Genomic DNA, 26468 nt, shown 5'->3' with positions numbered 1-26468 from the left:
CGGCGGCGCGTCCCGAGCCCCGAATGAACGCGCCGGTCCCGGCGGGCGAGCGGCCCTGAGCGACCCGCGAGCGGGGACGGGCCGTGCCGAGCGGCTCCTCCGCCCGCACCCCGCCCGCCGCACGGGTGAGTGACCGACGACCGACCCGCCGAGCGCCCGCTGCCCGCCCCGCCGTCGCTGCGCCGTGCGCCAGGGGCAGGCGCGGCGCCCCCGGCCCGCCCGCAGCCCCCAGCTCGGGGCCCGCCCGCCCGTAGCCGCCGTCGGTCCCGGGGCTTCAGCCAGCCCCTGCAGCCCCGCGAGGGTCGCGGCACCCCGCAGTATCCCCTCAGGGGTGCCCCGGGTGCCGGTACCGCCCCCCTGCCCCCTCCCCGGGCCGGCGGTGCCACTCGCTCCGCCCGCCCCGGCCCGCGCCCTCCTTGCAGGGAGGATCCGCCCCCCCTTGTCTCCCGGTCCCGTTTCCCCAAAAATTTCATGGAATCGGGAGGAGGTCGCCCTTCCCGCGTCCCCCCGCGCTCCCCCCGGTAGCCTCTCGGCTGGGGAGGGGTCGGGCCCCGGCGGTGCCGGCCGGGCCCTGCGGGGAGGTCGGGCGGTTCTTCCCGGGAGATGCCGTCCTTCCCCGTCGATCCCCCGAGGAGGCGACGGCAGAGGTGCCGCTATCGGCCCATCTCCCGCTCCCCGTGGGAGGATGTAAACTTTCCTGGAGATCCCTCAGCGCCGTCTGCCAGATCTCCCTGACCGCGGGCTCTGTGTCATTTTTAGTCACCTGCTCTGCTCTCATTGTTTAGGCTTTCGAGAGTTTGCCCTTCTCCCCTCGCATCTGCCCCCTCTTCGGTGTCTTTTGGGGTTTTTTTAGGGAAGTTGCAGAGATAAATTCCCATCCTACTTTTTATAGTGACTGTAGGATGCTCTGTGAATGTAATTCTTGGATAAAAATTTCTGTGGGACCTGTGATTTGGGTTCTCAGCCACAGAGCCCTACAGGATACTTTCCCTCTCCCCTTCACTTCCCCGTCTCCAAAATAAACCTTCCACCAATGGGTGACCGACCCGGGAAACTGCGAAGCACTTGTAAGCTTGTGACTCCAGTATCTCCAGTGAGCATCTTGGAAAAATCAGCACAAATATTTTCTGTCGCTTTTCCTGAGGGACCAAACCACTTCAGCGTCTGTAGTGGCATTTTCTGAAGCTTGTTCACTTCTCACAGGTTTTCTTTAGGTGTCCAAAATTTTCTTCACAACTATAAATTCTGATTATTTTGAAATATAGTTTGGGAATTATACAGATCACATAGCAAAACAAACTATTTTTTTTTTTCTTGTGAAACAAAGTGCAGTGTGTAGGTCACTGTCCTTTAGAGGAAATACAAGTGAGGTTTTAACTCCTATAATCAGGCTCCTGAAACATGTTTGGGCAATAAATAGAAATTAGAGTGCAGGTTACTTTCCATTCTTTGGTGCTGAACAATGTCTCCTGCACTGAGGGCATCCTGTGCCTGAGAGTCATTGAACTTGCACTTTAATATTGGGAAATCTGTTGTTTAGAGCTCAGTAAAGCAGCACAGGAGCTACAGTAGGGTGTAAAACCTGCTGCTTTAAAGAAAAAATTAAGATGCTGTGAGGGAAAGCACCACATTTAATACTTTAGTGCACATAAGAAATGTGAATGCAAATGAACCCAAATGTTTCAGTGAAGAATGATTGAGCGAATTTCTGGTTGTGTGATTCTAGGGTACATGTAGCTTCTTATTTTTTAGATCAAGCCCATGGAAAATTGATCTATATGGAATAATCTTTGTGTCTGTAGTATGTGTGTTCCATTTTGGTGGAGACAGTGAAAATCTCCCAGCCAGTGATTCCACAGTACGTCACTCCTTGGGATTCAGTCTGTGAGACTTTGACAAAGCTGACAAGCAAGATTCTGTCAACAATAGACGTAATCACTATTTTTTTATAATTCTTACTCATTTGTTAGCCTTTTAAACATGGAAAACCAAAATATTGAGCTATTCTTAAGTTGCATTTTTTCTCATTCCAATGAAATGTAGCTCAATACTTGGCAAACTAGTTGCTCTGGGTGATTTAACTTGAGAGATGAAAACAGAATTTTGAGTACTTGCATTCAGAATTGTGAGGCTGTGGCTGCATAACTTGGTTCATCTTTCTCAGAAAATGTGTTTTGTTTCTCTTTTTAATGGACAGGATCAGTGCATTTTGACACAAAGAAAAGTGATCTGAGAGTAGTTTCTTCTCACATGAGAAAGCAAATATTATTTATGAAGCAGTCTGTAGATGTTTCTCATGCTTGTGTTTTTTTTCTACACTCTTTAAAAATATATAAATACGGTAAATGTCCAGTGAAACAACAAAAAAAAAAACAACAAATGCAGGGTTGGAAAGAAAACTTTCAGATACCCGTGTAAAATGCTTGCAGACTAATTTAATCTGATGGTGAAAAGAACATGAATTTCCTTTTTGGCCTGTCTGAGTTTTGAAAAATTTTTCAAGTGTTAAATTATTTGTAATTGTGAAGCATTTCAAAACATATATTTGCTTTTTTTTTTTTTAAACATTGGCATCTGTATATCAAATAAAGATTGGCATTATTTTTAACTTCACTGTGAGGCTTAAAAAATCTAATTATGCAGAAATACTTGAGGAAATCAGGCTGTGTCAGGTTCTGGTGCTACTGCAGTGACATGCCTATAGTACTGTGGTAGGTGGAAAGCAGCGAGCTGTGAGAAAGTTCTTTATAATGTGTCTTGGAAAGTTGTTTTTCCTATAAATTAAATATGAGAGCCACTTAAATTTTTTTTTATGTATGCTATAAATTACTTTCATTTTCTGAAATACAAACTGGCTGCCTAAATTGAGGGGTAGCTCTGTTTTAATAGTAATTCTTGTTCCTGAGAGTCAGTAGGACCTGTGCACATGTACAAGGAAATTTCTGATCTTCCTTTTAATAACTGGTATTGTTGATGTCAATATTTTAATACTATAATCTGAATATAAAATGAAACAGGTGATTGTGTGTTTATATGCCACACTGTTTATACAAAACCAAAACTTTTTGCATTTTTCATTATTTTGTTAGTAGATTTTTAAAGATCCCCTGTGTGATTTATGTCGATCTGTTGAATGTGAGATGTAAACAAGTAATCTTTGTGATATTACTTCCTACTTGTCTTTTGTAGGTCTTTTTCTGCTCCTAGATACTATTTAAATTTTAAAATTTACCCTGATTTTTATTCTTTAATATGCATACATACATGTCTATATATCTGTCTGTCTGTCTGTCTCTTCAGGAACCATTCTTTCTTCTCAGAATGGATTACAGAATATTCTTGTTTTATTTTTTCTTCAGAAGAATACAGTATAATAATTCTTTTAAGTTTAACGCTTAAGGACTCCCTATTGCCACCGCAAAAGGGTGTGACTAGTTTATCCAGATTGGCACATTTTTTGTGCAAATCAGCAAGATCCGAAATCTTTGCATTCTTGTTCTGAGTGTGCGTCAGCGGCGTAAGCTGCTCGCAGTTAGAGCAGAAAGCGAATGAAGCTGTTGGGAGAGCAAAGGCGAGGGGCACAGGACAGGCACCTTTTGAGGCAGGAGTTTTGCAGTAAACAGTGCAAGGCCAGCAGTTACGACTTGCTCTGTGAAAATCGGTGGAAGCAGGAGGCAGCAGGAGTGTCTGTCAGCAGGAGGACGCGCTGACAGAACTTGAGGACGTTCCTTTGCTTTCGGTTAGAGAAGGAGTGAGTGATACCAGCATTATGAGCTTCTGACAGCACTGGGGAGCACCGGCTCTGCCTATGCAAATTCCAGAGACCAGACGGGCATTTTCATGCAGATCTGTGCCATTGTAGCCCAGTCCAGATGTTTTGCAACTCTGCTCTCTTATTTATGGCTGGATTTTACACTTTTTTCCAACACAAATATCAAACTCTCTACGGTGGCTTTTCTTACTTAGCCGAGTCAAATGAAGAGAAAGGCTGAGAAGGATTTTATTGCAGTTGTGGCAAATTCTGATAGTAAGGCTCAAATCTCCAAAGTAAAAAGCTCTAAGAAAGTCTATTTGAAGGAGATTATTTTTTTTATGTCTTGGTAGATGTAGAAGCAAATGAACGCAAACTTCTTAATACTGGGCCAAGAAATTAATATGCTCTTTAAGTATTTTCACTTTTGCACAAGCTGTGTCTGCCTGAGTTGGGCACTATGACCTCAGTGTTAGAATTTAAAATGTCTTGCTGGTAGCACATGAAAAGTTTGTGATTCATACCGAGTTTAAGTTACTTTTCTGAGGTAAGAACTGCAACTCTCACGCACTTAATGAAACCTGGTGTGGTACTGCCAAACTAACTGTGGGTCATGGAGAGGTTTCTACTGCAGCACCTGAGTCAGAGAGGTGTCTAAAATTTTGTTCCTAATTCTGTTTGAGTAGGCACAAGATAACTCTGATACCAAACATGGTAACATTTTATCATCTCATCTCGTCTCATCTGCCCTGAGACTTTGTGAGCTTTTACAGCCAAAACCTGTGCTCGGGGCTGTGCTACACTCTGGGTTTTTCGTTGTTTGTGTTCTTGAAGAAGTTCAGTAGCATGAATTTCATTGCATGTACATATATATATATTTTCTACAAATTCCTTTTCCGTAATAACTATAAAAATGAGTTGCAGTAAGTTTTTTTCCCCCGGTGATTCTCTTGTTGTATTTCCCACTTCTTTTATATTTTCTGCTTTTGTATTAGCATCCAAAGTTTTATTTTAATTCTCAAACTTTTTTTTTGCATAAAGAAACTGCTTTTTCTTGCTGAAAAAATTTCATTAAAATTTGGCTAAATACTTCCTCTGTCAGTCACTTGTTTATTTGGCTGTATTGAAGTAGCTTAAAGAAAAGGGACAAATCACCTGCAAGCATCCAATACTGTATTTATAAAGCTATGTTAATTTGCCTTTTGTTGATGTTAACATGCTGATTGCAGGTTTTTTTCCCTGTAGCATTGAGAGGATTGCAGTGGCATTCTGAGGTCATTTAAAATCATGACAAGCTCAGTCGGACAGAAGAAAGTCTCCTCCAGACAAAGGAAGTGTGGGTTCTGTCGGTCGAATAAAGATAACGAATGTGGGCAGTTGCTGATGTCGGAGAACCAGAAGGTGGCGGCACATCACAAGTGTATGGTGAGTGACCGGGAATGGGATGGAGCCGGGAAAACGCTGCAAACACGTGGAAAAAACAACCAGATTGGAATTGGCACGCATGATTAACCACTGCAGTTTGGTGGGCTTCATATCTATAAATTTCTATATCACTTATACCCTTAAAATTAAAATACAGGTTTTGTCTTTGCAATTTTAGCTGTTCTCATCCGCACTGGTTTCTTCACACACTGATAATGAGAGTCTTGGTGGATTCTCTATTGAAGATATTCAGAAAGAAATAAAAAGAGGCACAAAACTGGTAAGTCCCTATTTTGGCTCTTGAAAATGGAAGACAGTGTTTTCATATCTTCCATAAAGTGTACAAGGAAGTTGTTCAGTGTATTTAATCTATTTAATGTTTTCTGTTAGATTTCTGAAAGAAACCCACATTCTAGGATCCTGGGAAGGGTGTTATTGTGCCTTTACCAGTATTTGGGTTTGCTGCCAAAATCTAATTTTAACTACCAAATACACTTTTTGCTCCTTTTAATATTGATTTAAAAAAAAAAATGCTGTGAATATAGAGGGCTTATGATATATGTGGGTACAGTAGTCATTGCAGCTCCACCAAATTAAAGAGATTGAGCAGCAATGACTTAATTCCTGAGAAGCTAATTAATGAGGAATTTATTTTATTATTTATTTAGAAGTAGCTGTTTTCCATTTGGGGAAATGAGGCTCATTTTAAAATAATTTTAGCAGATGGTCAGTTCACTCCTCATATTAAAACCTTTCAGCTTAGTTATTTAGAAAAGAATAATAGCAGAATAAAAATAAAATCAGCTTAGTTATTTAAAGAACTCTATGTATTTACAAGTACTTGGACCACTAAGACAAGTCCAAAGCATTATTGTAGAACTACAATTTTATAATAGTCTACTATTTCATCCACTGTTTCATGTGAATCTTTTCCAATCCAGGGAACTTCATTTGCTCTGATTAGTTGAAGCATAAAGAAATAATGGTTCACAAGTCATTCATGTTGTGATTAGGACTTTCCAAAGAACATGGTAGTAAATGACTGTAAATGACCACTGATCATAAAGAAACTTCTTGATTCTTCTGTCTCTTGAAGGGTTTTAAAGGTTTTTTCTTTCTATGTCTTTGGTGGTGGATTCTGCTTCTGAATATCTCTATGTTCCTTCTATTGCAATGGCTCCATTCTTGTAGCTCACCAGCTGTGTGTACTAGGCACTTAGTTCAGGTTTTTGTAGAAAACCTGGATCTGGTCAATCTAATGGATTCATAGTCCTGAGTTGTTTCCTCTTTGGAGAAAAGGTACAAAATAATTTTAGATCTTAACTTGTGTGCCATGTCTCCATAGCTGTCAGAGAGCTGCAACTCTGAATCACTCTCTGGAGGAACTTGTCTTTCTCCATTGGCATGTAGGAAGTTTAAAGGTAAAGGTTTATCATTAGCCCAGATCCTTTCTCTCAGATCTGCTTGCTGCTGTAGCCTGATCTGTTCTGGGGGAGCACATTCAGCAAAAACCTCAGTGCACTGGGTTAAGTGAACATGCTGATGGCTTGGGCTCGGTTTGTCCTGCTTCAGGAGGTGCTGCTGGCCAGGTGGGCTCTGACAGTGGGGACCTCATTACCAGAGTGACACTGACAGAATGTAGAGACTTTCTGATGGTAATAGATCTGTCTGAGAAAAGGTGGTAGGTTTAAACCTTGGTAGGCCAGTCACAAAAGCTTATGAAGTCGAAATATTTGGAAGTACAAGTCATTGATATCTGAATTATTTTAATTATCTGTATTATTCCTAGTATCTGTGAATAGTTTGGTTTTTTTAAGAGCATACCTAATTTTCAGCTTATCAAACTTCTGATATACCCAATATAACTTGAGTTAGTGACTATTTGGATAGCAGACACATGCCAATGGAATAAGTATTTTATTACTTATTAGAAACATAGATAAAATGTGTGTGCTCTGTTTTACAGACACATCATGGTATTCATAAAAAGAAAGTTTTCTTTTAGTAATTTCTGGCTTTCAAAAACAGGTTCTGGCTGAACTTAATTGGCTGGATATATAAGCCTAGGCTTTCCTATAGGACTTTGATCAGCAATTATTATATATAAAACCATAATGTATAACAGATTTATGAGATAAAATGCCCATACAAATTAGATAACAACTAGGGAACAGTATATAACTGTACCATTTCAGAGCTTGCAGAGGAGTAAATGGAGATGATCCAAGGCTTTGACATTTTTACTGTTCAGTTGACTTCATTAAAATTGAAAAACAGGCTGGTGGTATATTTGGTAACTTTGGTGGTCTATTTTTTTGGCATATTTGAGAGTAGCAAGGAGAACTTGACTAAAGGAGTGCAGTAGAAAAAAAAATGTATCCACAGAGATATAGATATATGTAGGGAATATCCTACATTGCTACTTAAATGTGGAATTGATTGTAGCCTTTTGGGGGTGTGGGCAATATGCAGGTTACAAAGAAAAAGCTCCAGTTGTCTTGGGAGGTGAGTTTAATGGGAAATCCTGAGATTTTTGGGAATATTAAGTCAGTAGAGAACAATAAAGAGAAAAAATTTTTGGTACTGTCAATTACTTCCTTACCTACCATAGTATAAGGACCATGAGCAATTTAGAAGGCAAATAGCTGCTGTTATCTATGTGCTTGATACAAGAAGAATTAATTAATGGGAGAGTAAAGCAACAGCCTCACTTTTAATCTTTTTTGCAATATAAGTATAAAGAGCAAAATTTAGTTCAAATAAATTAGTTGTGTTTAACAAATATTTCACTAAATTCAGTGTTTTAGAAAGGACTTAAGGACATAACTGTAGAAAAAAAAGTAAAGTTAGCTGCTGATGCTGAGATAAATTTGCAGGTGATCAGTATTTCTGATTGCTGGATTCAGTCTCAAATGAATTTGTCATTTTTTTTTCCCATCTTGCCTTTATAATATAAATCAGTATTAAACAGGTACAATTACGATTTTAACTTTTCTGAAATGTTTGGTACAAACAGGCTGGCCTTGTGAGAGGGATATTCAGGTGAATAGCTGTGTCACTTTCATTAAATGCATTCTACAAAAATAAATTACTTATTTTCTTAATTGAGTTGATAATGGTGGTTGAGTTAATAATGCAGCAGATGGTTATTGCACTGTTCCACACGTAAAAATTTCTTAATTTTAAAATAAATTATGCAAAACACCAGAGAGCAGGAAGAATAATACCAAGTGCATAAATCCATTTGTTTTATCACCAGGAGTGGTAAATATATTGTTTTTGAACTCAGAAGTACTAAACAAAAAGTACCATGAATTGTGCTTTCTTTTCCTTTCCAGATGTGCTCTTTATGCCACTGTCCCGGAGCGACCATTGGCTGTGATGTGAAAACGTGTCACAAGACATATCACTACTACTGTGCTTTGCATGATAAAGCTCAGATAAGAGAGAAACCTTCACAAGGCATTTACATGTAACTATTATTTATTTGTTACATTTATTTTTTAATTTGTGTTTTACATTCTTTGTTTAAAAAACAAGCAACAAAGCAAAACAAAAACCCACTTTGGAATCTAAGCAAAACTGTTGCAAAAAATTCTAATTATGATTGTGGCATTCAAAATAGTGATGTGGTGGAAAAGCATATTTTCTGTGCAAGATTTGTGTATCAGTGAGACTTATAAGTGGGAGAAAAATGTACTGGCATTTAAATTTAAAAGATGAGTAAATAATCTGTGATTCGTGACTGACTTGACAGTTTTCAACTACTTTGTTTATAGGATTTTATGTCGAAAACACAAGAAAACTACGCATAACTCTGAAGGTAAAATTATTCAATATAAATTTTTCCCATTGTAGAAAGATACTTGGTTAAATTTAATTTTTCTGGAGAATATAAATGTTTTCAGTAAAAATTAGAACTACATTTTTTTTGAGAAACAATGAGTTTGGAAGCCCATCTGATTTCTGTATTTTCTCTAAAAATTATTGATTGATGTGCAGAAAAACCCCAGCCATAAATTTTAGGATGCTCAAAAGATATGATGCTCCATAAAACCAAAGTCTGGGTAGAAGTTAAACATTCCCTTCTTGGAAGAAGCTGGATTTTATTTGTAGTTAAATATTCACTATATTAACATCTGAAATATTTTGTCAGGTAACAGCTGATTTTTGCTACTGCTAATGTTCCTAAATATTCATTATTTTTTTGACTAATAAATAGAGTTTAATTCTTGTAAAAAAAAACACCTGATAGTAAATGAAAAGGATTGTGATGAGTTCACTTACAGATAAGTTTCTGAATCATATTGATTTTAAAACAAAGTTTGATGGAACCATTCACTGTGTAGCTTTGCAGAAAAGAATAGTGAAATGCCACAAATGTAGATATATTTTTTTGTAGATATAATTGTGTGGTCTGTTAAAATTCCAAACTATTGTTGTGCTATTGTGTATTTATTAAGGTTTTTTTTTTTTTCTACTGTATCTGAATTTGGGTAAGCAAACAGTTGGTAGTTTACTTCTTGTATTGCTTTTTATTGCTTTCAACTGAAATGTCATCAGATTTAATTAATGAAGAGTATACACCTGTTTAGTGAAGATTAAACTTCATAAATTACTTCAGTCTCTATGCCAAATATATTTTTAAGATAATATATTGCTTTTTATGCTGTAGATAGTAGACTTATTAATGGTAAAGGTTTGGATGTTATTTCAATGTTCAGAAAAATTCTGAAGGCAGCAGAAAATACCAAAGAAAATGGATTTTTTTTTTTAGTCTATTTACATAATTATTATTGCGTGCCTATGTATAAAACTCTAATTTTACTGTTACTGGGTTTAAACAAGAAAAATAATATATATGTTATAATTAATTCTCCAAAGAGAAAGGACCACCTTGTCTTGTAGTTTGGCACTTTGTTTACTTTGGCGATTGCTTTGTGTGTTAGCAGATACAGAATATCGAAGACATTTTGAGTCCAGAGAGATTAATCTATTTTAACTGATATTTTAAAATAATTCACAAATGTCTCAGTGTTTGACATGTGTTTAAAAATGCCTCCAGTTCTGCATGGAGCTCAAAACCAATGGATTACTTTTTCTGCTTGAGATTCCTTGCAGGATCTGAACTTGTGCTTTTCTTTGTGAGTTTTCAGAAACCATTATCTTCAATTTTACAGTGTTGTTTTCTAATAGCAAAGGATTTAAAATTTTATATAGATATATTGGGAAAAATTAGTGGGTTTTTTTATTAAATGTTGATGATGTTAATTTATTTAAACATTAATCTAGATTTATATAAAGATTGAGGGTAGAAGAGAAGAAGTATACAATGGCACGCAGAACAACTGAGGCGAAAGAATCCAACAGTATATTATTTAGCGCTTTGCACACATTTTTTTGTTTAAAATATTTACTTCTGTCATGCTTCACACTTGTAGAAATAGCTTTGCACTTCTAGAACTATGTGTAGCTATACTTCACATTTGTGTTTTCAGTTCTTTATTTAATATTTCACTGAAATTCCACCCAGTGCTCATTCCCAAAGAATATGCTTTCTTTTTAGTCCATACAGTTTTGGAAACTTTACCCATAAAATAATTATTATTAACAGTTGTGGATTTGATAGTGCCAGAAGCTGGGGCTATTTTGTGATAGACCTCCTTTAATTTAAAGAAAGTAGAAATACATATTGCATACATCTGATACAATGCTATAAGCAATCACCATAGCAATGGTATTTTGCTACATTGAACATTAACTTTAGCAGACAGAAATTACAGGGTGGTTTTCAGTTTCAGAACAGACTTGTGAGTTTTTTTCCCTTAATACTTAAATGCAGAAGTTTGTTCAGTGAGATGACAACTGGAAGGTGTTGGATGGTGAGATTAAGCTTTATGTGTGTATTTTGTTTGTTTCTTGATGAAAATGTGAATGTCAAGGAGGCATTTAAATGTGAAAAAATGGTGGTGTGTGAAACCAGATAAAGGACTTGGCAGAGAAGAGTGACTAGACTAGGCAGGGAAACTAGATGTTAACATAGTGGCTTTTTTTTTAAATCTTGTTTTAGTTTCATTTTCATTAATCTTTGCTTAGCAGTGTTTTCCTAACAGAACAGTTAAAGCTTATCTGTGGTTCTGTTACTCAGTGTGGGTGCATGCAGACCATCAGTCCTTTTTAATGGAAGCTTAACTGCTCCTTCTCTGTTGCTTTTTGGTTGGGGATTTTTTATTATTATTAATTTATTGTGGTTTTTTTTTTCTTGGTCAGTTTAGAACATCTGTGGGTTCTTATGCTTGGTTCTTTGTATCCAGATTTAATTCTTCCAGTTCAAGTATTTTTATTCTGTCACTTACGTTAGTAGACGTTCAAAGAGCTTTTATGAGGGTTTGGTTTGTCCAGAAGAGTTTATTTTATGTAGGAAGCACTGCTACATAACAGTGAGATTTTTCCTTCCCTTCTGTAGAAAATGGATGCTTCTGGGAGCATGTTTGCCCAAGTCTGAGATTTGGCTCATGTACTTTCGTTAGAAGTTATAGTTTAAAAATACTGTCTGTAAAACACTAAACAGTTAAAGAAAATCTTTTGAGGCTGCATGGAAATGCTGAAGGACCTCTGTTGGAATTAAGTTACTTGGTAAGACTTAATAAAAAGGACCTCATAGGTTTTTTATTGCTGTTACAAAATTCAGGTAGTGTGAGGATTCATCAGACTTGGTAGCTACTCATCAAGACAAAATTAATGAGTGATGGGAATTAATTTTTCTTCACTTGACAAGTCTTGATGAAGTACCTTCTGCTTTCTTAGAATATAAAAATGTGAATCATGGCAGCAGAATACTGTGCTCTTAAATTCATTATCTGTTTCCGCAGATTATTTGGTTTATCTAATTTATCTATATGGCCTGGCATTTAGGTGACATAGAATAGGAAAATTGTATTTCTCCTATATTTCCTTTGTGTAATTCAGAGTGATGTTTCTGTGCTTTGCTCCCATTAACTGGAAAAAGGACATCTAGGGTTTTGTCTTGCTGGTTACAAATTTAACAAAATAACTGAACTACAGGTAACAGCTTCATTCACAATTTTAAGCAAGTTAAGTTTTCAGTACCTAATAGGTTACAGGAATTGGTGCCAGCGCTTTCAAATGATCACAGCTAACCCTTAGTTGAATTACTGTTCAGTTTGATACAATTGCATTTATTCTTTTTGAAGAATGAAGTATTGTTGAACTAATGTTTTGGAACTGTTTGTTGGAATTTATTCCAATGTACTGGAAACAATTGGTGAAAAATGAAAAAACTGGCCTCTCTCAGTTCCCTGCAGGTGGGGCTGCCCTGGCTCGTGTGTTGAATTTAAAACAAATTCAGCTGATGAGGAATAGTTTAATATATACTAAGATAAGAATGTAATTTCATCTGTTACACAGTGGTAAGACAAGGACTAACAAAGAGCTGTGTGACTTCTCTTGTTAATGTTTAAAGCAGATGCTTGAGAGCTGTGGGGTCAGAAAATAAAATGTCTGTAATTTCTGTTGTAGCTGTGCTCAAAGCCTCAGGGAATTATGTTTCCACAGTGGAAATAAGGACATTCCTTGTCTTAGCATACTTTTCTTGTCATTCTGAAGATCAGACATGGAATCTGTGTTTCTCACACTGCTCAGTAAATTGAGTCAGGATGGTACTTCTCTGAGACCTATTTAGAGACACTGCAATCTGTAGTGCACTGAGTACTTTCCCAGAGTGCTGTGAAAACCAGAGACTGGCAGGAAGAAATATCTGCAACTTTTTTGCATTCTAGTTGGGTAACATACTGATTCATCTTTGGATTCTTCAAGCAGTTTGTTCCCTGTTGCATTTTCTGTAGCACTGGTCCTAGCACAGGTTTGCCTCTGGTTGTTTGCAGTAACACAGGTGTAAATGTTTCTGTAATGTTGCAGTTTGGGATCCTTTTGATTTTGATAGTGAGAAAGGGCTCAGCTAACTCAGTCTGCTTGGTGTCTGTCTCCTGGAGAATGCTCTGGGTGTGGCATCAAGTGTGTACATGGTGTTCCCATGGTTAGTGCAGGCAGTGAATTAGCAATGTCCCATTGCAGACTAATGAAGGTTTGTGCAGAAGCATCACACCAGGGTTTTCTTATGGAAAATCACATGGCTAATGGAAAAGGAAAAATGTAAAAGTCATGTGGTGAATGGTTTGTCCTGTCTGAGGAGTTGTTCTGTGGTGTTCTAATTCTCCCTCGCATCTAGGCAAGATGTTATACAGAGAGGCTTGGTCAGCTGCTCAACAAATTCATCATTATTGTGTGAATAAGCCAACTGCATCATCTGTCTTCAGTCTTTGCCAGTGTTTCTTTGCTTGAAAATGCATTTGAATTGTGTGGTTAGTAAGGATTATTTCATTCTTTCTCTATGTTAAATGTACTTAATTAAATATATATCTCAAGTACCTCATAACAAATAACTTTTGGATGAGAATCATCAGTTCCTTGAAGTATCTGGGGCTTTTGGAAAACATATTAGTGGCAGGACCCAAGGGCTAATTTAATTTTTTCCTCACTGTTCTTACCTTAATTTAGATGTGTTTAATGTAACTTATTCTTTTTCCATTGTAAAAGATAACACAAAAAATATATTCAGCATTTTGGTTGTTAATTTCACATCATCTGCTGATAAAACTACTATTATTTCATGATTCGTTTACCTGATTTTGTACTTGATTGCAAGGGGGTTTTTGCAAATCCCTAATTCTTATTATTGCTTGTAGTTGCATCCACATTTTTAGTATTAACTACTGGGCCAATAAGGCTCTTTTTGGTTTTTTTGGTGTTTTTTTATGTTTCTTTCCTATTTAAAACAATGATGTTGGCTCATATATTTAAGGAGATTTTACTCTAGCATGCTGAAGTACTAATTTTCTTGCATTGTTACATTCCTTTTCTCTTCTAAAAATCTAATAAGATTGTTTTTTTCCTTGGATTTTTAGTTTCTCTTTTACCCCAAATGCACTTTAAAACTTTACCTGCATATGTGTGATTTCATATTTATATAGCACCATGTCTCAGCCACCTCAAAATTCTATGCTTTGGCTTTTTTTCATGTCCAGTCCTACTTGCAAATATATTATGCCAGTAGTTTTGGTTTTTATCTTCCTCATACAAACTCAGCTTCCTTTGTTTCTGGCTCTCTTACTCTGTTGTTTAAAGCAATGTAGGATGTCAATAGAGTAGTATTTATTGTACACACCCTCTTTTTGCTTGTTCTTTCACAACCTTTAAATCATGTAATTCTTTATTACTTTGCTTTAACCTGGCTTTTGGAAAGGGGTGATTCCATGCATATGTCAAGCTGATGCAGTATGGATCAGTGATAGCTCAACCTCTTCTCTGCCAAGCCTTATTTTAAACAGCAAAACATCTTGATCCTTTTTCCTTCTAGTCAAGATCAAAGGAGAATTTTTAGGTTTCTGTCTGAAGCTGTTAACAGTTGATGTAATACAGCATTTTGCCAGGCTTCCTTCTGTGGTACTTTGTACTGCTCATGGATTTCATGCATATTAGGGGCTTATTTCTATTCATCTGCATTTACAGTATCATATTCTAGGTGCTTTTTAAAATGTTGATTGTTTCCTCCTGATTTCTACCCTTACCACCCCTTCTCAGGCCGTGTTGTGTATTTGGCTCTTTTCAGATCTAGCATTTAGGGATTTCTGAGGGAAGCTCATAGAAACCTCCTTGGAACACTTTAGGTAAAGGTATATTGAGAAAATTGTCACGATTTTAAAAATCAATGCAGTAATGGGATATGGGATGGAGGGTAATTGAAGAAGGAATTCTAGGGAATCTCAGGGGATTCAGAGGATGGGTGATATCCATGATAAATCATCACCTGGTCAGGGAGGAGTTGAACAACTTTTTGTGTTTTCCTTAGTTCAAGCTGACATGAGAAGTTGGAAACACCCAACCATCAGATGCCAGGGACACAGGGTAAGCTGGCAGTGGGCTTGAGGGGAGGGCACCCACCAAGCTGTAAATTAAACATGAAGACCATCCAGGGCAGATGTATTTGACAGCTGGTTAGAGTCTCCCTGTTCTATTCTGGGAGTTCAAGGTACTGTAAAAACAAGAGGAGCTTTAATGTTTTGAGGCATCAGTCTTGAAGGACAGATGTGGTAGAGCAGATCCTCACATCTTGCTGCTGTTACTCTATAGGTCCACACCACTTGAACTAGGAGACTTAAATCTTCAAGGAATTGTGTTTTAGTGAAGGGAAGTCATGTAGCAGCTGGATTTTAATAATATCTGAACTTCTCTGAAAGTCATTGTTTTGAGCACAGAAGAGGGGTTCTCCTTTGAGGAAAGCTGTGCATTCTTCCTGGTTTTTTATCTTATACTGAAACTGTCTTTTAAAAATACAGCTTTTTTATTTTTCAAATCTTAAATATGCTATTATAGACTAAAAAATAGCACTTACGAACTTATTCTATTAGGAGATTGATCCTTCTTAGAATAGATTGATTTTCATAAGGTGTGCTTGGTTTTTAGCAGTTATAACTCATTTCCAGTTTTGTAAGTGGGACTGTAAAGAGTTCAGGACATGCTTTGATGTTATTGTAGAAAATAAGGGTGGACTGAGGTGGAAAGCATTTTGGCTGACAAAATTGACAAGGAGCTTTGGAAAAAAATAAGGAATGGCAGTGAATGGACTACGTTCGCCTCATAAAATACAGTAGAGAAGTCCATTGGATTATTTTGGAAGGAATATTTTTAACTTCTTATTGATGTTATTTAAATTATTGGATGGATTCAATAGTCACATTTTTTAAGATTATTTTTCCAGGATAACCATCTGATTTCTGTAAATGTAAAAATAGAGACAAATATTCACAAATTTCTTTGAATAATCAATGGAGAGTTCATACGATGAACAAGATAAAAGAATTATTTTTGAAAGAAGTTTTCAGACTGTAATAAAATTTGCTATATGCAGTCTAAGAGGTCAGTATCTAAATTGCATAATCTTGCTTGGGAAATTTAGCAAGTGTGACAAATGAAAAATAATGTTAGGAAATACTGAGAAGAAAATGTAAAATATATTGTTTCATTACATAATCTGTGTCATGTATTTAGTTTTTTCAGAGTAAAACAAATGGTGCTTTTGACATATAATTAGGAAAGAGTAGTTTGTATATTAAAGTATAGGGACATTGTAGACAGGCTGATGTGTCTTAGTAGCAACTTGGGCAAATCTGTATTTAGCTGAATAATCTGTAAGTTTAAACCAAAATAATTTGCAGATCTATATAAATTTCAGTGTAACCTGTTGTGTTGCATTTGCATTAGTTTTCTGTCCTTCTTAATAACTGAGCAGAAGCCATAGCTTTCGTAAGGGTTAGTCACAGATACAATAGATGGAGCTGAACAGGATGTACTTGTGTGCCAGGCTGGGCCAGGGCTTCAGTTGTCTTCTGCTCCCACTTGGTGGCTGTGGAATATGTTCAGCACTCTGACTTTGAATTTTGTGCAGTTGAGTCACTGTTATCATGAGATAGAAATGTGATCTAATTTTTTTATATCACAATAGGTAAGAAAGACGAGTGCTGGCAAGGCAGCATTTAGTCTCCAACTAAGATGTCCTATCTGGATACTCAGACAATATGGCAATATCAATCAAGTGAATGTTCCAAGTCTTCTGATTACCATTTCCTTCTGTCTGGGGGCTCATACTGATGTTTGTGGTTTGGATTTTGAGAAGGAAAGTCCTTCAGCAGGGTCTGTGTGTGTTCTTTAAACAAATCTGCTGAAATACGTTTGTGGTTCAAGCAGGGGTAGGTGCTACATGTTAAAAGAAAAAAAGAAGGATGCTCCTGTGAGTAGGAAAGTTGTTAGTGACTGAATAGAGCTGGTTGCTAGATGTAGTAATCAGATACAATTTAACTAGATCATATTGGAAGCAATCTTAATCTTGAAGAATTGATCTGTATCCTCTGTAGAGCTGTGAGTCATGCAAAGGACAATGTGCCCAAAGGCTGGGCTCAGCTCTGTGTAGCATTCACAGCTCAGTTGAAGGAACTTGTCAGGCCTCTTTGCTATGTCTGTATTAAAAAATGTGTTCTCATATTCTTAGTGGTCTGTAAATATTTGATACGGGATGTTGTCAGTGGGGATGATTTCCTCTAAACCGCTGCAGATCTAAAAATATTCTGTAATGACATAAAATTGTAGATGTGTTTCACTGAAGGCAAAATACTTTTCAGTTTTAAAGCTTGATGTTAATGTTATAACCCAATGGATGAATTTTTTTCTTAAGTCAACAGGCATCAATTAATAAAGCAAGGAGAGAGGTATTGTTTGGGTACACTGGCATACTGTCAAGGGCGATTTACATTGGAGTTATGAATCTTAAAATAATAAACTATTAGCATATTTCATGGGTGAAAACACTTTCCAGTTTCAGTGTAGTTTAAATGAATGTTATTTTCAGTGAAGGTGAAGATGTGTATCTGAAGACACGTTTTAGGTCTCAAAGTAGAAATTGTTACAAAGCACTAAACCTTCTTACATTATAAAGATGCAAAGCTGTGTGATATATAAAAAGTAATGCTTCCAGGATCTCTGGTGCATGTTCGTAATAAATGGGGAAAATGTGCTATTTTTATTTCTGACCAAAATTCAGAAAATACAGGTTGTGGTTTTTCTTGTCTGATTTTGGTGGGTTGTGGGGTTTTTTTGTTTGGTTTGGGTTTTTTTTTCTTAGTTTGTTTTTTATAAAATTGTGGAGAATCTTATTTAATCATGTTTTCTGACTTCTAAAGCAGATTTAGAAGAAAATATCAATGAACACGAATTGGAGCCTTCACCTCCCAAAGGAAAAAGGAGGGGTCGTAAGGGAAAACCAAGAAAAACAAATTTAAAAGGGCAATCAGAAGACACTAGATCTACATCTTCACATGGCACAGATGAAATAGAAAGCAGTTCCTATGTAAGCAGTAAATATGCTAAACTTCTTAGAAGACAGAATTGCATATTTCTTCTCTGAAATATAAGTTTTATTAAAATTTGCATTTGTCTGAGCCTCCAGCTGGTGGCCACAGGCTTTTAAAATTGCAACCTTATTTGTATCCCAGCAGTATATTTTAGTAAAATGTTTTTCTTTCAGAGAGACAGGTCTCCCCACAGAAGCAGCCCCAGTGATACAAAACCTAAATGTGGATTCTGTCATGCAGGTGAAGAAGAAAATGAAGCTAGAGGAAAGCTTCATATATTTAATGCCAAAAAGGCTGCAGCACACTATAAGTGCATGGTGAGTAACAGTATTGTTGTTAACCTGTCTATTCTGTAAATTTTGTCTGAACTGCTATTTTGGATTTTAATACCGTATCCTCACATGTAATTATGCTGAGTATTGTCTGTATGCTGATGATCTCCTTAAGCACTGAAGTGTTGCAAAGTGAGCAATTCATTTATTTTCACTGTAGGCAATATGAATAAAAGTTGGCTCCATGCTAAGAGATGGAATTAGCTCAGGGAGACTCTTTAGCTTATTAAAAATGCTCCCTTAGCATCTAAATGCATATGAAGTATTTAAAAATGAAAACAGAAAACAGTTTTAACTAAAAGGATCCTTTCCAAGAGTAAAACAGCTTCATAAGCATTCAGCCACAATCTGAGAAGTTTCCATGAACGTCATTAATTTTCTGACCTGTGAATTCAGGCTGTGTGATTTGAGTAGAGTGTGGGATATGAAAGTTCTAGAAAGCTCTTGACTTTCGATGATCACATTTATAGAACTGTCAGCCTGAATGGGATCTAATTGCAGTGAACATGAGCAGACAGCACTCGTTCTATGAGTGAGGTAGGGCTTTGGGTAACTTCACTGGTCCATACCTCAAAAATGAATAAATAGTCCAGGCAATCTGTGGAGTTACTCTTTGACTTTCTGTACCCAGCCTCACTAAACAGAGAGCTGGTGTGTGCCAGCAGCTTTGAGTCTTACTCTAGCAAAGCTCTTTGTTACTTTGTCTACCTGAACTTCAGTTTTAAGGCAATTAAAGCTGAATTTACCAGGATGATGGTCCTCCATTTTCATCCCTCAGGACTTCATAGCTATATTGACATCAGGGTTGAATTTGAATTACATATATGTCAGAGGGAAGGAAATGGAATATTCCTAAAAAGTTGAGTAGTGTAATTGATAATATTGCCCATTTGCTACGGTATGTTTTCATCCTGACATTATTTTTCGTCTACTCCTCTGTCTTTTAAAATACATTTCTCCAAGGCAACAACAACTCTAATTAAAGCAGTCAGGTGGGGATCAGATGGAATACTTTAATTGCTCAGCATAGGGTTTTTCCTAGTTTGTTGGTAAAGCACATGCTGCCTGAGATCACAAAACAGGATGTTCAATGCTCAGTTTTTCATGTAAAGAAAAAATTTCAAATCATCTTGGTGACCTGACATTACTTTGACTTGCTTGTTTTACAGTTGTTCTCTTCTGGCACTGTCCAGCTAACAACAACTTCAAGGGCAGAATTTGGTGATTTTGATATCAAAACTGTACTTCAAGAAATCAAGAGAGGAAAAAGAATGGTATGTACCTGCAGAATGTGATGAACGTTAGTGATTCTGCTAAGGTCTGTATAGCTCTGCCTCGCTTCCTTCTATGGAGCAATCTTTTCCATCTCCTTCTAAACACAAAATTAAAATATATTGTTACTTGTGGGAAGGGCAGCCAGATAGGAATCACTTCAGTATTAGTGGTGTTTGGGCATGTGATATTTGGGATTCTTTATGACAATGTAAGTAATTGTTATTAACATAGAATCACGTGATTCATATTAACCATGCTGTAACTATAAGAGAGTAACAGCTTTGGAGATGTGTTACTCAAAACACACTATGTGAAGCCACACATAGAGAATATGCAGTTCTTGCAGTGAATATATTCTCTAACATTGGAACAAACCAGTGTTTCCAACTGTTTTAGTGTTTAATAGGAAAACATGTTAAGATCTCAGAGATGGGGATGCTGGTAAAGCATCACACTGTATTTTATTAAAACTCAGGATGTTTTTTAAGTGTTGAGAAATCTATGGGGGATCAGAGAGAGTATAAAAAACTAGCAATATTGTTCCTTGAAAAAAATAATTTAAGACTCTATATATATTAGCATACTAACTTCAACAGCAATAAAATGGCCTTGAAAATGCAATAATGTGTTTTGCAATCATGTAGCAATTTTCTGTGCAATAGACAGGTAAATCCTAGTGTACATATTTTAACGGGTTGGTATCTTACAGTTTCTGGGTTTACCATGTCTTTGATTAACTTTTCTTTGGAAGGATGATCTGCCAGAGGAATTACTCTGTTCCAAAATGTTAGCCATAAATATGAGGAACACTAAACTGAATACTAAGAGACAAAAAACTGAGATGCTGAACGTTGCTGTTCTCTTCTTTCCCCTATGCAGAAATGCACACTCTGCAGCCAGCCTGGTGCTACTATTGGGTGTGAAATCAAAGCCTGCATAAAAACATACCATTACCACTGTGGAGTAGAAGACAAAGCTAAATACATTGAGAATATGTCACGAGGAATTTATAAGTAAGGACCTGTGTAATTGTTGAATCTATTATGAAAGTTATGAAATAACACTTTTTCTGCATAACTTGGCTAGTCAATATGGTATTAAAAAAGAGGATATTATTTAACTTAAAATGGAATTTTTAAGTAGTTGTTGGTTTTACAAAACATTTCAGTTACTCTTCTAATTTAAAATTTCTGTAGTGTTTTAATTAGGAGAAATGAGAAAATTATTTGACTTGTATTATATTTTTCTTCTCCAGTTATCTATAATTTAGATCAAGAAAATTGATGTCATGATTCCTCCATATTGATGTGTTTGTAACTTCCTTCTGGGGCTTTTTGGACCCCACAACTTTCCATCCTTCCTGAAGAGCTGCGGCTTGGCTGCAGCTGAGCTGCCGCGCTGTGCCCACGAGAGGGCATTCGCCAAGCAGTGCGGTGCCAGTGCTGCAAAACTGCCATTGGTCACAGTGTTGTTGGCTGCTCTTGAGCCTTGTTTTCCTTCTCAGTTTAACTGATGCTTGACTGAAAGCCCTGAATGACTTAAGAGTTTGCAGCTGACTTGTAGCATATCTCAAAACTAATTTGGAATAAGTCAGGTTTTGATGGATATTTTCAGTGTAAATCCTTACTGTTCCTTTTATTGTGCCAGACTCTATTGTAAAAACCATAGTGGAAATGATGAAAGAGATGAAGAGGATGAAGAAAGAGAAAGCAAAAGCCGTGGCAGATCAGGCACTGACCATAATGACATTCCTCAGCAGCAGCTCAATGGAAACTAGGTATGGAAGTTACTCCTGACAGATCTGTTACCAAGACTGAAACGCAATATACAACTAATGTAGTTTACTGCAGTGAAGTATTTAAATCTAGTGTATGCAGAGTACTTTTTATTGGCATACTGTAGAAGAATGGGGAGGATTTGTTGTTTTTTTTTTAAATCTGGCTGACTTTGTAACAGTGTAAGAAGGGAGGCCCTCGTTTCTATTGCTAAATGTAGATGTAATGTCAGAGTTGTGAAATGCTTTTCTGTATGATTTTAAATTTACTATTGTTTTCATCATTTTTTAAACAGGTTCAAGGGACAGAGTTATAGAACTGGGAATGGCTAAGACATCATAACTACTAATTCTTTTAAATTGTTTTCTAAAAATCAGAAAAGGGTTAGTAACTTTTTACTACCCAACTCTGTTAAAATTTCATTGAACTGCCTGAAACGTTCATGTGTGTGAGCCTTCAGTAAGTGGCAGAGTTTTACATGTCAATATTATGTAGTTTGTAGTCTGCAGTGTCTGGAAAAAAATGAAACACTATATAAATGATATGTAATATGTACAGTGTCAAAAGTTAAGGCAGACATTGAAATGAAGTAAGATCTATATTTCTGGACTGAATAAAAACTTTAAGATTTGGAATGTGTAAGTTGTTTAGTGGATTCACGCAATGAGGGAAGGTCTTAGCTAGTTTAATTAACAACATGGACAAGTCCGTGGTGGCAACGAGCTGGTACTTTGTGAATTTTGCATTTTCTTCCTGCACAAGTTCCGGAGGCTGTACATGGCAGAGCCGCGCTGTTTTTGCTTGGGAAGCACCCAGTAGGAAAGGACTCGGTGTACACGAAGCACGCTTGAACATTTCAGGTTGTTCCTGTTGTGATTGCTCATTCCGCCCGGCATTGTTTGCGGGAGATTTACTTGAGCAGCTGTTGGTTCTGAGCTGTGAGCTTTAGAACTCATGCCAAAGGGCTGTAGTTCATTCTTTCCCCAAAAACCCACCTCCTTCTGTGTCCTGATTTACAAAGAACACTTCACCAAGTGTGATTAAAACCCTGCTATACAAAGGTTTGGACTTTGCAGCCCAATCTCTTTTACTTCAGAGAGTTACAACTCTTAACTCACTATGGAATTTAGCCACCATATCTGACGTCCATACCTCAGGTGTTCTCTGTTGTGTGGAACACTTCATGTTTTGTCAAGAATGTGCATAAAGCTCCCCTATTCTGTAAGAAGAATGAGGAAACAACCTTTTTTGCTAGATTGGTATTTATTTTTTAATCATATGACCACTATATGGGAAACTTCACGTATCATCCTTATTGTTTTAGTGATTTTTTTTTTTTTTTCCTTTCTCTGTCAAGTCAACAATCACATAATGGAATTCTACTTGCTAGAATTTGATGTTCCTTGAGGGAACAATCAGATCTAGGCTATACCAAACCTAACAGAACAGTCCTCTGACTGCTTTCAAAACACCTTATCATTTCTAATGGCTACTGGCTTCTTCAATTGGTCTGTTAAAGCACATCCTCAGACTTACTTAAATAAAACCAAAAAGCTGAATCTAGTCCACATGTTTGTTGCTACCACATCACCTTATTGTTTGTTTAGGGTTTTGACTTGTTTCACTCTGAACTCCCAACAAAACTTCTGGATTTGAAGGAAGGAAACAAGCAAAAGACACTGATTTGACTATAAACTGCTACAGTTCTTCTGTGATTGGTATTGCAAAAACGGTTCATTTGTAACATGAGTTTCTGTAGCATTTTTTACTTGTATTTTTAAAAGATTTAACGTGTGTCATTTGTCTTCTTATGCATTCCCTTAATGTCTTGAGGGACTCAATTACTGTATATTGGAATTTCTAACATTTTACCTGTTAGAATTCAATCAATTCTGTTTGCTTTCCTGGAGAATAATCCCGTTTGGAAAGAAATATTGCTGTGTACAGAAAATATTCAGTTACTACTCTAAACATGATGCCATTGATCATTTTTATTTTGTATTTGTAACTTTCAAAATTAAAAGCGTGACTTGAATTGCAATGACAGATCGATTATTGAAATTGTCTATCAAGGTGTTTTGTTTCTCCTAGAAATTAATATTTTTCAGCCACTCAGAACAGTTTTAGAATGCAAAATAGCATCCTTCAATATTTAAATTCCTTCAGTTTGTGCCTCGGACATGGCCCTCCCATGGAAAAAAGGCACTTGGTTTGCAGCTACTGTATTTAACTAAGTTTGCATGGGGTAGATCTGCCAGCATACTGACTGTACTTGAGACTGAGCTCTAATTCATTGTGTCAGTGGCTTAGTATAATATTCACTCCAGTAACTCACCTGTTATGGATAAATGACCCCATTCCATGCTTCGAAGAACCAGAACAGCACTTTACCTTCGGGTAGCAGAAAAGCGAGTGGCTGGTTTCCCTGTTACCCCTGTGTGCTGAAATGGCCTGGTGAAACTGTCATCAATTCAGAATTCATGGAAACAAAGTCAAAAGCAAAAACCTTTTCTTACAAGCCTCAAATTTGTCATAACTGACTTCAACTCATGTATGCTGGGTAAAAGTGCCTTACAATGTAAAAATTGTATTTATATGTTCCCAAGTAGCATCACCTGCTGGGGAGTAATTCAGTCGTGGTGTTAATATTTAGAAGAAATGTACCTCAGCAGTGTATTTACTGTACATCTCTTACGTCCTTAATTGTAGTTTTAAAAAGCATGACAATGTATCATAGTATACAACATTTACATCGTTTTTTTAAAAGACAAAATACTGCCATTACTGTCTTTTTATGTGTATTTTAGCTTGGAATTTCAGACAGACTGTCTGAATTTTTGGGGGTTTGTTTTGGTTTGCAGGTTTGTTTTTGGTTTTTTTTGTAAAACAATGTAATCTTTGCAAGCATATATTGAAGATTATTCTGGAGCATCTACTGCCTTCCCAGAAATGTTAGAAGTAATGAAAGTGCTCTATAGGTGAACTAGGTATGTTTAAATTAGCTAGTTAAATTAATACAGTCAATTCGTTACTGAGATTTTTTTTTTACTAGGCACCTTCTGCTTTCATCTCAGAATCAGAGAATTCAACATCATGAATTCAACAAAACTTGTCTTAACTGGTTTCACTTTAATTTCTTTTTTTTTTTAATTGTTACATTTTGCCTTTGGGCATTTCTTCAGCTCACAAGAGGATTGTGTGCTGTTTTAAGAGGCCTGGAACCTCTGAGAAGGGAGATTTCTCCCCAGCTCCCTGCACCTCTCCATTAAGAGATCTCCCCAGTTCACTGTGTCTCTGTGGTCTCACAGATCTGTTGTTGTGCTATTCCCAGAAAGGACTGTGCCAAGGAAGGACAGGCATCACAAGGATCCTGTTCAAATATCTTGAGGATACAGCTGGTGCAGTGCCAGAGTCCCAAGGTCAAACCCTGTAGCAGTGGGCTGTGCTGTCCAGGGCAGGGGGAGAAGGCTGCTTCAGTGTCAGTGCAGCTCCCAAACATGAGGTGAGCAGAGGATCTACTCCTTCAGCAGGGGTTGATCCACAGGAGGTTCTGTGATAAGGCTCTAGTAGGAGTCACACCTACACTCCACAAAGTCTCAGCTTTAGGTACAAAGAGCTGTGCTGATCTACAAAGGTTTGAATCTGCCAAATCTGGCCCTAAAATGTAGTGTAACAGAAGAGAGTTTGCCTCTTACTCCTGCCTATAGGAAAAAGAACTTCGTGCTAAAACGGAGTGAAAAATGAGGAGGTGATAATCTATTTGAAATATCAGACTTATCTGGCAGGTGATAATCAGTGCATTCCAAAAATATTAATATGCTGAATCAGATTGACAAGAAAATTAATCCTCATTAGATTAAATTAATCTGAAGAGAACTGAAAGAGCATGATAGCAATTAGCAACTCTTCCTCCATGTCACCAGAGTCAGACTCCACTCTATCAGAGATGGAGGTGAAAAAGCAGAACACAGCCCTTGATTTATATACTTGGTGAAGCAGTTCCTATACATGCATCTGTATGCACAGCCAGTAGTTAGCAGTGACATCTCAGCCCTTAACGAATCCTGGAGAGCTGTTGCTTGTCAGAAAGCACTCAGGTTAGGCCAACATTTGCAGCTTTTGCTCTAGCATATATTTACATTAGATGTAAAGACAAGGAATGTATGGAAGAGGGTAAATGCATTCCTATCTACAATGTTATGTATATTTTGTTCCTGTTATATTGGCTTTACTTCCAAAGTTGTAGTTTGCAGTATTAGTTTCTTTTTATTGGTATCCTTGCATATATATATTCAATAAATGAGTTATGAATTTCATGTTTGCATATCTGTCCTTTTTCCAGAAGTATAACTTTTGAAACTGTCATTTTAATGCATAAATGCAGTATTTCCTATTGAGGTTACAGGCCCAGGAAAACATTACCAGGAGAGAGGTGAGAAGGCATCATGCTTACAGTGTGGTGCTTGGCGGTAACTCTGCGTGTCTCTGTTCCTAACTCTGCACTGGGTAAGCTGCTTTGGATTTACCACTGCTTAATGCAAAGTGATTGACTTGCTGGAGCTTCCCTTTTTTTTTTTTTTTTTTCAAGAGTGAATTAATTTAGACTAAGAGACCAGGAAAATGCAGAGAGTATCTTGGTTTCAGCTGGCATAGAGTTAGTTTTCTAGTAGCTGGAACAGTGCTGTGTTTTGCATTTGATGTAAGAATACAGTTGGTAATACACTGATGGTTTAGTAGTTGCTAAGTAGTGTTTATACTAAGTCAAGGACTTTTCAGCTTCTCATGGCTAAAGGACACAAGAAGTTGGGAAGGCACAGAGCCAGGACAGCTGACCCAAAGGGATATTCCCTACCATATGGTGTCATAAATTGGGGGGAAAGCTGGCTGGGGCTGCTGCTCAGAAACTGGCCAAGCATCTGTCAGCAAA

The 26468-nt window shown here is 37.2% G+C and overlaps 1 protein-coding gene across 2 annotated transcripts; it reads left to right on the top strand.

Moving 5' to 3' along the window:
* PHF6 (PHD finger protein 6) lies at positions 1-25857 on the top strand. Of its 2 annotated transcripts, none has more exons than XM_014255363.2 (11): positions 1-125; positions 4997-5176; positions 5355-5456; positions 8515-8648; positions 8956-8999; positions 17992-18155; positions 18333-18476; positions 19661-19765; positions 20646-20779; positions 21414-21543; positions 21837-25857. In XM_014255363.2, the coding sequence occupies exons 2-10, from the start codon at positions 5039-5041 to the stop codon at positions 21541-21543; spliced, it is 1095 nt and encodes a 364-aa protein (XP_014110838.1). In that variant the 5' UTR covers positions 1-125; positions 4997-5038; the 3' UTR covers positions 21837-25857. The 2 variants fall into 2 exon arrangements, with proteins under 2 accessions (XP_014110838.1, XP_087918849.1); XM_088062723.1 differs by having other exon boundaries at positions 17989-18155.
* Positions 25858-26468: the final 611 nt, after the last annotated feature.

This window comes from Pseudopodoces humilis, chromosome 15, assembly GCF_049639895.1.
Source record: "Pseudopodoces humilis isolate 2021_Gansu_Grassland_sample_001 chromosome 15, ASM4963989v1, whole genome shotgun sequence".
NCBI classification, from domain to species: Eukaryota; Metazoa; Chordata; class Aves; order Passeriformes; family Paridae; genus Pseudopodoces; species Pseudopodoces humilis.
The sequence above is the reverse complement of the archived record's forward strand: the minus strand, read 5'-3'. Positions and strand labels throughout refer to the sequence as shown.

Coding starts and splice junctions, on each gene's coding strand:
- PHF6 (XM_088062723.1), top strand. CDS start 5,039: ATGACAAGCTCAGTCGGACAGAAGAAAGTCTCCTCCAGACAAAGGAAG. Junction 5,177..5,354: donor CGGCACATCACAAGTGTATG/GTGAGTGACCGG, acceptor TTGCAATTTTAG/CTGTTCTCATCCGCACTGGT. Junction 8,649..8,955: donor CCTTCACAAGGCATTTACAT/GTAACTATTATT, acceptor CTTTGTTTATAG/GATTTTATGTCGAAAACACA.